Below are 14102 nucleotides of genomic sequence, written 5' to 3' on the forward strand. Positions count from 1 at the left end.
TTCCTCACCCAACTTGTTCTGTTTTCTGTAGATAAGAAAGATAGACACATAGAGAGATAAGATGATTCATCCCAAAGTTAAATTGCAATGTCCCAGAAGCTCAGTTCACATCAAAAACAATAAGCAGTAATAATAAATGAGAAGTGTCAATATCTGTGGAAAATGGACAAATATGTGAAATATACAATAAACCTCACAGTTAACTGTACACAATAAAATGTGGCAGGATAATGGAAAATAAACATGAAATTTTAACATTTTGATGTAGATGGTATGGTTTTTATTGAATACTGTATATTATGTTTTTGGTTTTTTTACCCATCAAATCTGGGGTGGAAAGTGTTCACGAGGGGTCAGCAGTTGGTTAACTGCGGGAGGTTTGATGGTGTCCTCTGTAATGATCAACCTGAAATCTGCGAGGAAAGTGTGAGGAGGCCAGCGGGGTTGAGACTGGGTGTGGTCTAGGAAACGCTGTGTGTGTCAGTGTGAGTGTTTGTGCTGAGCGGGGCTGTTTGCTCAATCCTCTTGGCTCCCTCTCCCTGTGCCCGCACACACCACTCTCTGGCAGCCGGGCGGACGGGCAGGGCAGCGTGTGCCAACACAGCTGCCTATTGAGAGGCAGCGTAATGGACACAATGTGAGCGACAGACTTGCTGTATCAACAGCTCCCCCTTTTCTGCTGTTGTGGCCAGAAATAAACCATAAATACCCCCCTGCCCCTGCCCTCCAATGGCTCATCCCCACCAAACACCCAAGTGGCACCGAAACCAGACGGACGTTACCACTTCCTAGTAGACATATCCAGGTAAAGCCTCTATGGACATAGGGTGTGTGCATTTGGGTTCCACAGTGCAGCGGTTTAATAGCTGATTGAGCCATGGAGGCATTAGGGCTGACCCCAAAATGGCTCAATGTAGATTGTTAGGTATTTGATAGTTGTACGTTGGGTAAAGTACTGAACAGATCTTGTAAATGATATAGTGCTTAAAGTCTTCTTTAAGGTGAGCTTTGTTAAGATTGATAAACGTTAGAGAAAAAATTGTGCCAGGATAAATGTCAAGTTCTAATTGATTGAAATCGTGGAAGATAACTGAACCATTACCATTCCCATAACTTGTGTGTGTGTGTGTGTGTGCACACTTGTGCTGCTGCCACTCGCAGAGGGACCAGCGGACCAGCAGGATGTCAGAGCAGCAGAGCGCCCCAGAGCAGCTGGCTGCAGGGAAGAGCCAGGGTGGAGCTGGAGCCACATATAAGGTACCTGAAATCCCCCAAATGGCAGAATATTACACCACTATTTTATCCATGGATGGATACTGACCATGCATTCCTGTTTTTTTTTGGGGGGGGGGTTTCAACCACCAGCAACTAACTCCTCACTGTAGCTCTTCCTGTCTATCTTTCCTTCTGTAAAATAAGATAATTGATTTATTTGAGAGGGGGCTGTTCGGCACCTGTTTGGAGTTTGCAGTAACCGTGACCTCACCCCCGATCTCACCCTCGTCCAGGTGGCGCTGTATGAGTTTGAGAACTTCCAGGGTCGCAAGGCAGAGTTTTCAGCAGAGTGTAAAGATGTAACAGAGAAGGGTTTGGAGAAGGTGGGCTCCGTGCTGGTTGAGTCTGGGCCGTAAGTGTTAATGCCTTTATTCCCACCATCAGGAACCGTTTCATATTTCATGTTTTTTTTATTAATTATATATTCTGTATTTTCATCAAACTGATGATATTGGATGCAACGGCTTCACAACCGCTTGACATCCGCTCCTTTTTTTCTCTCCTGTCAGCTGGGTGGGCTATGACCGCCAGGGGTTCAGTGGTGAGCAGTTTATCCTGGAGAAGGGGGAATATCCTCGCTGGGACACCTGGACTAACAGTCAGAGGAGCTACTCCTTCCTGTCCCTAAGGCCACTCAAAGTGGTGCGTACCCATCCCTTCACTGGACTCAATGGCGTCTGTCTCAAAGGCCCTGTACCAACATATCAGCCACATGGATCGTCTAACAGTGACATTTTTGTGTTTCTTGCACCCCCTTTAGGACAGCGCGGAACACAAGCTACACCTGTTTGAAAACCAGGGCTTTGCTGGGAGAAAGATGGAGATCATCGACGATGATGTTCCCAGTTTGTGGGGGCACGGTTTTCAGGACCGCGTGGCCAGCGTCAAGGCTCTGAACGGAACGTAAGCCCCCTCTCCTCCGCCCTCTGATGACGGCGATGTTGTTGTTGTTTTTGTTGTTGTTGTTGTTGTTTTGATACTGAGCACTGTCTCACTCTTTCTAGATGGGTTGGCTACATGTATCCAGGCTATAGGGGGCGCCAGTTCATCTTCGAGCGGGGGGATTACAAGCACTGGAACGACTGGGAGGCCCCGGCGCCGCAGATCCAGTCTGTCCGACGTGTGCGGGACATGCAGTGGCACAAGAGGGGCTGCTTCACCGCCCCTGCCCCTGCCCCAGCCCCTGCCCCTGCCCCAGCCCCTGCTCCAGCCCCAGCACCAGCACCTCCTGCCCCCCCTGCTGCAGCTGGCGCCAGCTGAAGAGATCAACCCCCCTCTCCCATACACACACACACACACACACAAACACGCACACACACACACACACACACACGCCCCCAAGCCTTTTCCATGCTACCGCCAGTTCCCATCCACTTCCCTAACCTCAAACATGGCAATTAATGCTTGTGCCCAGTGAGAAGTGCTATGTATGTTTCAGTGGCAAATAAAATTTGTTTGACCCGAAGTTGAATGTCTTTTATTTTTATTATTTTTTTTTTTTATGTTACTGCTTAGTGTTATAGTTGCTTGACACATTTGTAGCTTGATTTAAATCTCAAAGACAGCTCCAAACCTCTTCCAGCATTGGGAAGACTTTATAATGGACGTTATAATGGAGTTTGGGCTTTTTTTTAATGAACACTGTGGTTCACGTCTGCTGAGATTATGATGGTGATGTCACAGGAACGCTGTCCCCCACAAACACACTCATCTTCCCTTCCATCGTCATCCGTACATAGATGAATGCTTTCGTACTCAAAGACGATTTAAAAATCTCCACCGCACCTCAATAGACGTTCATTGGATCGGATACAAAACGAGCAATCGAGGTAACGTTACAGAGCAAAAAATATTAAGGATAATTGTATTCAAATGAGAAATTAAGTCACTTATTTAATGAGTAGATAGTCTGGTTAGGTATGTAAAAAAAAAAGTTATAATGTACATTTTAAAGGAATTGCATAAAATGTACCTTCTCAGGGCAGGAGTCACTTAGAGAGCTCTAGGTGTGCTGTCTTTTCTGAAGGACATTAATAAAGATGTTTTACAAAAGATGAATTCTACCAGAGTTAAAGGAACATTTAATAATGCAATGCAACACATTTGGAGCATTTTAATTTGGACTAATACAGAGATCTATCTGGATAAATTAGTTTGGTGTTCCTTCTTGTGTCCTGTCAGTGCTTTTAACAATTGTATTATACTATTAAACTTTGGAATTGATACTCCTCTAAAAGTAAACCTTGCAATATATTCATAGGAGTGGGGCTTTAGGACAGCTGCAGTCCTTCATAGAATCATGTCCTAAAAACCCTGAACTGAACTCTTCAAGAAGAAAAGCATCCAGTTCTTTGAGGGATGGAGGGGGTGGAAATCTTTACACTCTTCAGTCCAGAACGTCCAGCACCATGTTTATCTGTTGGCAACAGAATGTGGGTGGAAGGAAACCTTTGGCTTTCTCCAAACACAACCCTGTCTGGATGTAAGAAATATGGTGAAAGGTGACTTATCAGATCATATCACTTTTTTTACATTGCTCAGGGATTCAAGTTTTATCAAATGGCAGCCCACTATTACGCCCGGCTTTTTGAAACTACACAAACATGTCGTATTTGGTTAAATTCTCTTGCAATTGTACAGGAGGTAAGTTAAGGTAAGTTTCATTTAGGAGGATTTAAATGTATACTTAATACAACACAGACAATTAATACCATTATATGATTATAGAACCCAGAATTGCAATTGTGGCGCCGGCCCTTGCGGACGCCTGTGTGAGCGCCTCATGTTGATACGCACATTTTAGTATTTTCAGAGCTTATTGTGCGTAATCATCGAGAGTCATGACATTTCACTGCATATATGTATGACCATATGTATATGTATGTGAAAAAAACCTCTTGAATCTTGAATCTTGAATTGTTGAGGGCGTACTTTTGTGACATTTATCCGCTCCGTCCAGCCCTGTCAGTGAGCTTCAACTCGTAACCACCACTGAACCTCTTTGCTGATGCGGGTTGTTTGGCACATGCAGTCACAGTCACGTTCAATAGTTTTTGCAAAAGATAGACACTGCAATTTGGACGACGACCATTGGGCCTGTTTCTAACTGTGTAAGTTGGCTCATGTTGCTTTGGAATCTGACATATTCAAGTGCTTATTGTTTATAGCTGACGCAAACCGCTATCGGCCCCATGTGACTCACCATTTTAGCTGCATTTATAACAATCCTTTAGTTACTAGTTATGATGAAGTTAAAATCCTTTACCTTTTGTCCACCCCCCACCTCTGGGTTTTGAGTTAAAATTTAAAAAAGGTATAATGAAATGCATAAACTGATCTAATTCAACTACAGATTTTCACCTCTGCAACAGATCAAGTGGATCAACACAAGTACAACAGAAGTTACCAGGTGTATGTTTGTCAAAGTGCTGATCGTGAATGTCACACCTGTACCGAATTATTCATTTCAAATGTATTAAAAAACGACTGGAATTAAAGTTTGCAACTACACTTTGATTGCCTTTGATTATTTGTCAATCTTACTCATAGTTCAGTGTAATTGCCTATAAGGTGCATTCATCGTCATACTGTGCTCAATGGCTTGCACAAGGCCTAAAGACCACACATTAGGGTCATGATGCTGGACCACGCAGCTGTCAATCAAGACGCCCCTATACTCATCTTAAACAAACACTTCTGCTGGTCTGTACTGACGACTGACCAGGCAACCACCTGGTTAGTGTTCACCTCCGTGCTCCCCCGCTGCACGGAAACCAAGTAACACAGAGTCCGATCCACTTGAGCACAACCTAATTCAGTGGAAAATGTTTTGCACGTGTTGATATGTCACAATGAGCGGTTTAGATGAAACCCTTTTTACCTTTACTTATCACAAGGCTGTCATTCCATTTCTGCCACAATCCATTTTTCATTTTTTTTTTTTGTTTTTTTTGTTTTTTTTGCAACAGAATGGCATGTTATTATGAAGAGCAGTCCATAGTACATCATAAGGACATTGTGCATTCTCTGCTATCCAATTGCATTCCTATAAAAAAACTTTTGTTTTGGTGAATTTTAGTATTCTACAACAGAGGTGATCACTCCTATCTTTCTGTTAAACTCATCCCTCCCTCCCTCCCTCACTCTCTGTCATTCTGATGGCATACCAGCCACTCTCATTGTACATGTGGGACTCTTGGCACTGGTTGTGCTGAATCATGTGGATATCGAACAATGAACGGCTGGACAAAATTGACAAGTAATGAAATAACTCAGTGTGGGGGAGCACTGGGGGGAGGGGGGCAGGGTGACCCCTCACTTCTGTCGTCCGGGCCTATTGCAGGCTGGTGTGCATGCTGGCCTGGACACAGGGGACGGTTGGCAGAGTTTCCACCCCTGAGCGGCCCGTATATATTGAGCTCGGGGTGCCATCCCAAACACACTGGCACAGACAGGTACTGGTAAGCGATTTGCGTCCATTGCTCTCTATTTGGTTTTTTTTTTTGGTTTGTTTGTTTTAATAATAATGCATTTATTCGTTTTTGTTAACAAAACAAAATTTGTTTCGTTGGACTTAATCTGCTCAAGTGCAACAACTGTTCACGTTGATAAGTTGCTTGCTTCGATGTGCTGAAAAGATCAGATCACAAAAAAATGAATAGAAGTTCTGCATTTTTCATACTGTTATGGATATTTAAACTTAAAAAAATAAAAAATAAAAAATAAAATTCAAATCTTTAAAATGTTTTGAATTTTTATGTCTTGTTTTCAGCAGCATCTCGACCCATCCATTCACTATGGCCACAGACCACCAGAACCCTGCCTCCAAGCAGCAGCAGCCAGGGACCAGTGCTTTCAAGGTCAGTAGCAAAGAAGGACACATTGAGGTTCCCGGCTTTTGTCACCGAAGGAACCTCTTGCCACGTCTGCAACGACTCGGGCGCCTTTATTCGGATCAAACGGAGATAAATGTACAAATGGAAAAGTACAAAATAGTACTGCATGCCTTTCAAACTTTTATTTTCTACCCTCCCCCAATTCACCCACAGCTCATCATCTATGAGCAGGAAAACTTCCAGGGTCGTTGCCATGAGTTGACTGGTCCCTGCAACAACCTCCAGGAAGCAGGGGTGGAGAAAGTGGGCTCCATACTGGTGCTGTGCGGACCGTAAGTGCAAGTTAACAAAAGAGAGATGAAACAAAAAAACAAAGTTTCAAACTTAAACGAGGTGAATATGTGAATACTAGAAAATAGAAGACCCTCGCCCCCATCCATGTAACCCCTTTCTTGTCTCTCCCCTATGGCTCTTCCAGATGGGTGGGATATGAGCAGGCTAATTGCAAGGGGGAGCAGTATGTGTTTGAGAAGGGGGAGTATCCTCGCTGGGATTCCTGGACCAACAGCCGGCGCAGTGACACCATCTTTGCATTCCGCCCCATTAAAGTGGTAACAACAGAACGCACGCTCCTTCAGCATTACAACTTCACGAGGTCCGGGGCGCACGCCCCGCCGACGTCCCTCGAGCCATCATCCACTGTCACACTCTGTCATCCTCTGTCCCTTCCTCAGGACAGCCAGGAGCACAAGATTGTCCTTTATGAAAACCCCAGCTTTGCCGGAAAGAAGATCGAGATCATAGACGACGACGTCCCCAGCTTCCACGCCCATGGCTACCAGGAGAAGGTCTCCTCCGTCAGAGTCCAGAGTGGCACGTAAGTCTATCGTCCCCGTCGTCCCCTGATTGCTCATATCATATCATCTCTCTTACATTCCCAGTTGTTGTTCTTTTTTTTAAATCTCTATCCAGTTATTTCTAAAGGTGCCATGTTTTTTTTTTTTCCTTTCACCCTCCGTTCTGTCAAAAACAGCTGGGTGGGCTATCAGTATCCAGGCTACAGGGGCTTTCAGTACCTGTTTGAAAAGGGAGAATACAAGGACAGCTCTGAGTTTGGAGCCCAGATGCCCCAGATCCAGTCCGTGCGGCGCATCAGAGACATGCAGTGGCATCAGAGGGGCGCTTTTCACCCCACCAACTAAGCTTGTGACTGATTCCTGTTAAGAACCCTGACCTCTGCAATCCTGCTCCTTTTCCCCCTTTCCTTCTTCACCTTACATTGCATTTTGATACCTATTGCTGTGGTTGCAGGAGTGACATCTTTTGAAGCAAGCTAATAAATCCACTTTGCTTACATTTCATTTGGTAATTTGATTGGGTTCTTCCTGATCTCTTCACCGTGTTTGTTCCACTCTCAGTGTTCTCACTCGTTCAGAGCTGTGATGGCAAATTGCACATCTGAAGCAGGTATTGAAGTCTCGCCAATACCGTGAGGAGAATATCACGCGTACGGTACAAAATGCTGGGGAAGAAACTCATTGACTCCAGTAACCACAGACCACATGTGCACCCAAAATAACTACCAGCTCAGAATGACAACAGTGAAGAAAGCAACCAGGGAGAGTTAAGCAAAGAAAAATAATCCACAACAACGTAGTTAACACTGCAAAAACAAATAATTCGACCGCTGATTGCTGCTATTAACCAATCAGAATCAAGTATTCCAGAGAGTAATAAACATATTAATAAACATCGACACTGCCTTAAAGTGAACTGTCTAACTCCCTAGATTTGCTTTCTTCACTGCACAATAGCAAGAAATAGCTTTAAAGCTGATTCTAAAGAATGTAAAAAAAGAACGCTAGTTAACCTTCCTGTGACAAGTAAATAGTTAATTGTGGTGAAATAAGTAGTAAATATGTGGCGAAAGGCCTTGAAGAGCAAGTATCAGGGTTTCATTTCACATGAATTGACAGTTTTGGGCCGATGGAGAGTAAGGTTTGAAAAAAGTTGTTGTTTTTTTTACATAATTTTAAATGTTCACTGTCTGGGAAGACATGGTATTTTCTGTAATGTTATAAGAGCTTTCTACACTAATGGTAAGAGCTCTGTGAAGGTGAAACATGCCACTCCTGTGACTCCAGGCCTTTGTGATTGTATTCAATTGTGCGGCGTACAAGGGATTTGGAACGCGGAAAGAGAAATAGTTATCGGTGGCTCTCCGATTCCACGAGCTATCAATGCGATTGAGTATTAAAACATGCGGTTCGCTTGCGGGTATTGCTGCGGACGATCAAGTTACATATCTAGGCGTTGTTATCGGTTTGTTTAGTTTTGATCCGATCACAGTCGTCTTGGGCGGTGCCCTTGCAAAATGGTGTCGGGTGGGAACTTGTTTAGGCGGAACCTTTGCGCGTGGGGGGGGGGGGGGGGGGGGGCATTAAAATGGCTAATTCAAACCAAAAACAAAACAAACAAACAAAAAAAAAACAACGCCACACAAAGCAGTAAAAGACGCATGTCGACTAGTCTCACATAGCCAGACCACACTTCACACAACGAGCGCTGGAGTTGTTGTTTCACGTGGCGATGGGGACTTTGAAAACGGTAACACGCAGATGGTGGAAGAGGAGTGTTCCGACTGAATTAGTCGCCCAATGGCAGGCTTTATAGCGACACTCTACATCCGGTGAGTCAGACTACTACAATCCTGATTAAATCCCAGTCAAACCCTCTGGCATGACATTTTGTATAGAGACAAACCTTTATGGATTTGGATGACTCGCAAATTCGTGAAGCGTTCCTCATTTTTCGTAAATTTTGGCCGATTGAATCGAACAGTCGACTCTGCCCGGCACTTACGTTGACCGGCAGATGGCGCCATTGACTCAGACATAAAACAATAGGGGGAAAACTCCGGGATGGACGTCCACAATTGTCTTCACGAAACCAGAAATAATTCATGCTCCTCCACCAAGACAGTCATGGACATTTTAGTCCAGAAATACAAAATGACAACATTAACAAACTTCCGCCGGAAAAATAAATGCAACTTTCTCCTTAAAGGACCATACAAATCTCTCCCTTTACTGCACTGTTTCCCCAATCTTTTTTTTTACCCATTTTACAATGAGTGGTTAAAAACACACTTGGTATGGCAAGGAGGCTACCATTAAATAAATTCTGTCACATTTTATATTTAACTAACTATGCATGTGTAAAGATGGTGACGGATCGCTATATTGATGTTTTTAATTATCGATGTAAATGATCTTCTCAGAGAGCATCTCTTCTGCCCTCACCACGTGAAGCCGTATGGGGCTGTACAGTGAGCTAAACACTCTTCCAATAAGTACCCTGAGATGGGATCTCACTTTGGTATCTTCAATGAAAGCGGTGTAAAACTGTGGAACAATACAGAAATATGCAGATAAACGACCTATGCAGATGTAAATAACCTGTTAATATGTTATCATTGTATACGTATGAACTCACAGATTGTGCTTTCTCAAGGGCAGTGCCGAGGCTGATGGAAGAGATGGTAAACCTGGGATGGGATCAGATTGACTGTGTGCGTCTCCGTCTGCCTATGCCTGCTCTGATGTCACACGGAACGAACACTCCCCGCCTGGCATCTGTAAGAAGTCAACCCCTCAGGGTCCTTGACCCTGGGGAGTTGTGCTTTGGGATCTTCTGCCTTTGGGGTCCCTGGGCAGAAGAGGGACGACCTCCGAGACGGGCCTAAGGAACAGCTTCGTTGTACCGTCCTTGCTTGTCTTTATCTTGATCTTTCTCACTTTCCCATCGTCACTGGGAAAAACCCTAGTGACGAGCCCAAGGAGCCAGTCGTTCCTTTTGGCCTGGTTGTCTCGCAGCAGGACAACGTCCGGTTCCTGCATATTGGGCCTCTCGCTACTCCATATACGGCGTCTTTGCAGGCCCCCGATGTATTAGCGTTTCCACCGTTCCCAGAACGTGTTCACTAAACTCTGGACTCTGAACAGGTCCCTTTCATTGAACTGGCCCGGAGGTAACGGAGGTGAGCCAATCATCTGGGTGAGCAGAGTAGTGGGAGTGAGAATGGTTGGGTGCTCTGGGTCCGTGGCAACCGATGTCAAAGGCCTGGCATTGACTATTGCTGTGACCTCCGACATAAATGTTGTAAGGACCTCGTGTGTCAGCTTCGCTGCCCCATATTTGAGAAGCATGGCATCCAGTATACGACGCATGACTCTGATCATCTGTTCCCAGCTGCCGCCCATGTGTGAGGAGGGTGGGGGGTTGAACTTCCATGTGCACCTGCGCTCTGTCAGGTAGTTCTCTATTTGCTTGTCGTTGGGCCTGATGGAGTGTATCTGGAGATCCTTGCTTGTGCCCACGAAGTTGGTTCCGCAATCTGACCTCAACTGCTTTACAGGGCCCCTGATGGCGAAAAAGCGCCTTCGGGCATGAATGAAGCTGGAGGACTCCATTGACTCCAGCACTTCGATGTGTACTGCGCGTGAGCTCATGCATGTGAAGATGACGGCCCAGCGCTTGCTGTTCGCCTGTCCTATCGGGTTCTTGGTGCGGTTATGAGCCAAGGGCCAAACACATCTACCCCTATGTAAGTGAAGGGAGGGTCCGTGCAAAGGCAATCGATGGGTAGGTCTGCCATGATCTGCTCCCCCGTCTCGCCTCGCAGTCTGCGACAGGTCACGCAACCACAGATTGCGGCGCTGATGGCCAGCTTACCCCAGATGACCCAAAATCCAACTGCCCTCACTGCTCCCACGGTGAAGTGTCGGCCCTGATGCTGAACTTGCTCGTGGAAGTGTCTGACTATCAACGTGGTGACGTGGTGTCCGCCTGGAACCAGTATTGGGTGGGCCACCTCCGGAGCAACCTCTGGAGCTCCAGAGCTTTTGCCAGATGCCCTCCGACTCTAAGGCCGCTTTGGATGGCACTGATCTCCTCCTTGTATATTTCACTCTGGACCCCTAGGATGATTGTCGTCTTCGCTTGGTCGAGTTGCTCTCTGGAGAGGGGTTTGTTGCAGGCATGCCAACCGCGGCATGGGCTGTCTCAAGAAGCTCGGATGAAGGAGTGAGCGAGGTGCGACAACCTAGCCACGGCTCTTATAAGAGACCTCCAGCTGGAGAAATTCCTAAATCGCGCGCAACTAAGGCTGACGGAAAGGCACATGACGTTGACAGTGACCTCGGGGCGTAGCTCCCCATCGGTTCCCAGACTGACAAGGTCGAAGCCTGCCTCAGGAAGTTGACCTTCCTGAGCCCTTGTGAGGAAGGCAGGTCCATTTGGCCATGGGGAGGGGGCTAGCTGGTTGGCTGGGATAGCTCTTGTAGCCTGATCAGCAGGATTGTGAACGTAGACGTAGAACCGTCTAGTCTCATTGGCAATGTAGCCTAGCACCACCTTGCTATCGGAGAAGAGTCTGACACTGTCGAGCTTGGTGTCCAGCTCCTGTAGGATGACTTCTGCCATTTCGGCTGCTAAAACAGCTGCACAGAGCTCTAATATTGGGATGGTAATGTCAGGTTTTGGGGCAAGCCTCGCCTTGCCCAGGGTAAATCCGAACTCGGTCTGACTTTCCGCATTGGTCACTTTGAGGTATGGGTTAGGGTTAGGGTTAGGGTTAGGGTTAGGGTTAGGGGGTTAGCGTCTCTCGTCCGGTAGAGGGGTGCCCCATTCGTCGCCGGCAGCAGTAAGCTCTCTTAGGGTGGCGCGACCTTGAATGCTGACAGGTGCGGCGAAACCCAGGGGATTGAACAGACTGTCGACGTCGACAACACACCGCGTCGTGTGAACGGTCTCTCCGTTGCTGCTACACGGAAGGTGAAGGTGTCGGTGGACAGGTCCCATCTGAGCCCCAGACTGCGTTGCATCGGAGGGGAGTCCTGATGGAAGTCGAGGTCTTGTAAGCCTTTGACAAGGTCCTCCCCCGGAAAAGCTCTCATGATGTCGGGACTATTGGATACAATCTTGTGGAGCCTGAGGTTGGACTGGGCTAGCATGTCCTGAGTGCTTTTCAGCACAATGACGGCCTCGGTTGCACTGGTGAAAGACACGCATAGAAGTGCTGTACCACGTACTTACACACTTCAGCCCCGTACTCACTCAATTCACATGCCACTTTAAATGCACATATCTGTATATACATAGGCATATTCCTTCTATCTATTCCATTTTATTTCAATTTATTTTTATTGTATTTTATTCTATATATTTTTTATCTTATTCTATAAGTATTCCACTTACTGTATTACGTTTTAGGAGTCAGTTAGTCGGTCTATCAGAAAGGAATTTTCTACTTTTTATTTTATTTTATTTTTTATTTTTTCCTAGGACATATTGTGTGCTATCACCGGGTGCGTTGCATTACATTTCACTGCATATATGTATGGAAGTATGTATATGTATGTGACAAATAAAAATCTTGAATCTTGAATCTTGAATCTACTCCTTCTCCCCTTCCATTGTGGTCCTCTGTAGTCCATAGATGGCTACAGCTGGGGAGGGGCCGAAAACGTGGACTTTCATGCGAAATTCTGTCACTTCATTGTCTAGATGATGGTCACGAAACCACAAGAAACGAATATAGCCACGGTAATCTTCCCTGACCAGGAAGCTATGAAACATCTGCTAAATGTCAGCCATGATCGCGATTGGCTCAGCCCTGAAGTGTACTAAGACCCTGATAAGACTGTTCTTCAAATCTGGGCCTTGAAGAAGGACGTCATTTAACGATACGTCGAACACGACCGTGATCTGTCCTGATTTCTGTGGGTGATAGACCCCAAAACAGCATCGCCAAACTCAGGAGAGAAAACATGACTGAATGTAAATAAACCCGGGGCCTGGACATCCAAATCGTTTTAGAGTCAAGTTAACAATGCGTAATAATGCAATATTGCACATAATAAGTTGAATTAAACACAACCTTTCAAATATTCAAGTGAACAAAGCCGCACACTTAATTGTTATTTTAGATATTATCGTCTTAACAAAAACAGACGTGAAATATATCGCTGGCTATTACTTTGTGGACGGATTTGGCCACCGGTTTCCGAAAGATCCCACTCATAGTGACACAGTTTGGGCCCCGTGGTTCCCAACGGTCAGAGAAAATGCGCCATTTTGACTCAAATTTCTAATGCTGCGTTCTGTTTATCTGCGTTGACGGCGTTCCAGGACAACAAGTCGGAAAACCAGGATGGACGCCTCCTTTGTTTTGCTTGTTCTTTCGGAATACAGACAACTACAGAACAAATACGGGAACTGGGAATGGGGTTCTCCTCTGGGGGTCCGCGAACATGTACATGTTCACGTCCAGATAGACTTAATAATAAAAACAAAGAATAATTGTGAACGTCCAAGCCGTTACTATGCTTTCACTTATTGTTTATGTGTGGAACAGCCATCTTGGAGTTTGAGGTCGGGGGTTGGTGGGGTTCTTCCGACTTTCCAAGTTGGAGATCGGACTTCGAGATCGGGAACTACGAAATTCCAACTTCCCAGTTCAAATGGAACGCTGCGTAACTCACGACCACACCCAGATTTGAAAGCACACACGTAATGTATTATACCTCAAAACGTGGGCAATTTTGTCCTCTCATGCACAATGCAAAGTCAAGTTGATAGAAATTCTACAGTTTTTGAGATATGAGCATTTATTCACAAAGACCGCACCACATACATTTTGGAATGTTCACCGCCTCATTCTATCTGAAGGTAAATTTCTTTCGCATTTTTCTGACTTTTTTTTTTTTACTTTTTAACCCAATTCAACCATCAAACGGTCCATACATTTTCTCTGCTCACTTACAATGCTGATCTAAGCGCCAGAGGGTTACTTTTGGAGCAGTCCATTGGCGTTCTGACTTCCGAGCTTGTGTCATAACTATGGATGGTTTTTACATGGGTGCAGTATTTGCCAATAATGACACAAGACTCAGGAACCATTTTTTCTCACGAACAAATCCTTAAATTGCC

The 14102-nt window shown here is 45.4% G+C and overlaps 2 protein-coding genes across 3 annotated transcripts; both read left to right on the top strand.

Annotated features, from left to right (window-relative positions):
- Positions 1-1166: 1166 nt before the first annotated feature.
- LOC307232892 (beta-crystallin B3-like) lies at positions 1167-2582 on the top strand. Its single transcript, XM_080004098.1, has 5 exons — positions 1167-1257; positions 1509-1627; positions 1785-1917; positions 2036-2178; positions 2280-2582. Exons 1-5 carry the CDS (start codon positions 1183-1185, stop codon positions 2533-2535), a joined length of 726 nt encoding a protein of 241 aa, XP_079860224.1. The 5' UTR covers positions 1167-1182; the 3' UTR covers positions 2536-2582.
- A 3489-nt stretch (positions 2583-6071) lies between these two features.
- crybb2 (crystallin, beta B2) lies at positions 6072-7312 on the top strand (the record flags this gene model as incomplete). Of its 2 annotated transcripts, none has more annotated exons than XM_080003279.1 (5): positions 6072-6138; positions 6271-6442; positions 6589-6721; positions 6845-6987; positions 7144-7312. In XM_080003279.1, the coding sequence occupies 5 exons, from the start codon at positions 6072-6074 to the stop codon at positions 7310-7312; spliced, it is 684 nt and encodes a 227-aa protein (XP_079859405.1). The 2 variants fall into 2 exon arrangements, with proteins under 2 accessions (XP_079859405.1, XP_079859406.1); XM_080003280.1 differs by having other exon boundaries at positions 6072-6134; positions 6324-6442.
- Between the last annotated feature and the right edge of the window lie 6790 nt (positions 7313-14102).

The sequence above is a fragment of the Zeus faber genome (assembly GCF_960531495.2).
Source record: "Zeus faber genome assembly, chromosome: 7".
In the NCBI taxonomy this organism is placed as follows: domain Eukaryota; kingdom Metazoa; phylum Chordata; class Actinopteri; order Zeiformes; family Zeidae; genus Zeus; species Zeus faber.

Excerpts from the sequence above, each read along its gene's own strand:
- LOC307232892 (XM_080004098.1), top strand. The coding sequence starts at position 1,183 with ATGTCAGAGCAGCAGAGCGCCCCAGAGCAGCTGGCTGCAGGGAAGAGC. Across the intron at positions 1,258-1,508 it reads GAGCTGGAGCCACATATAAG|GTGGCGCTGTATGAGTTTGA; the intron begins GTACCTGAAATC and ends ACCCTCGTCCAG. Across the intron at positions 2,179-2,279 it reads GTCAAGGCTCTGAACGGAAC|ATGGGTTGGCTACATGTATC; the intron begins GTAAGCCCCCTC and ends CACTCTTTCTAG.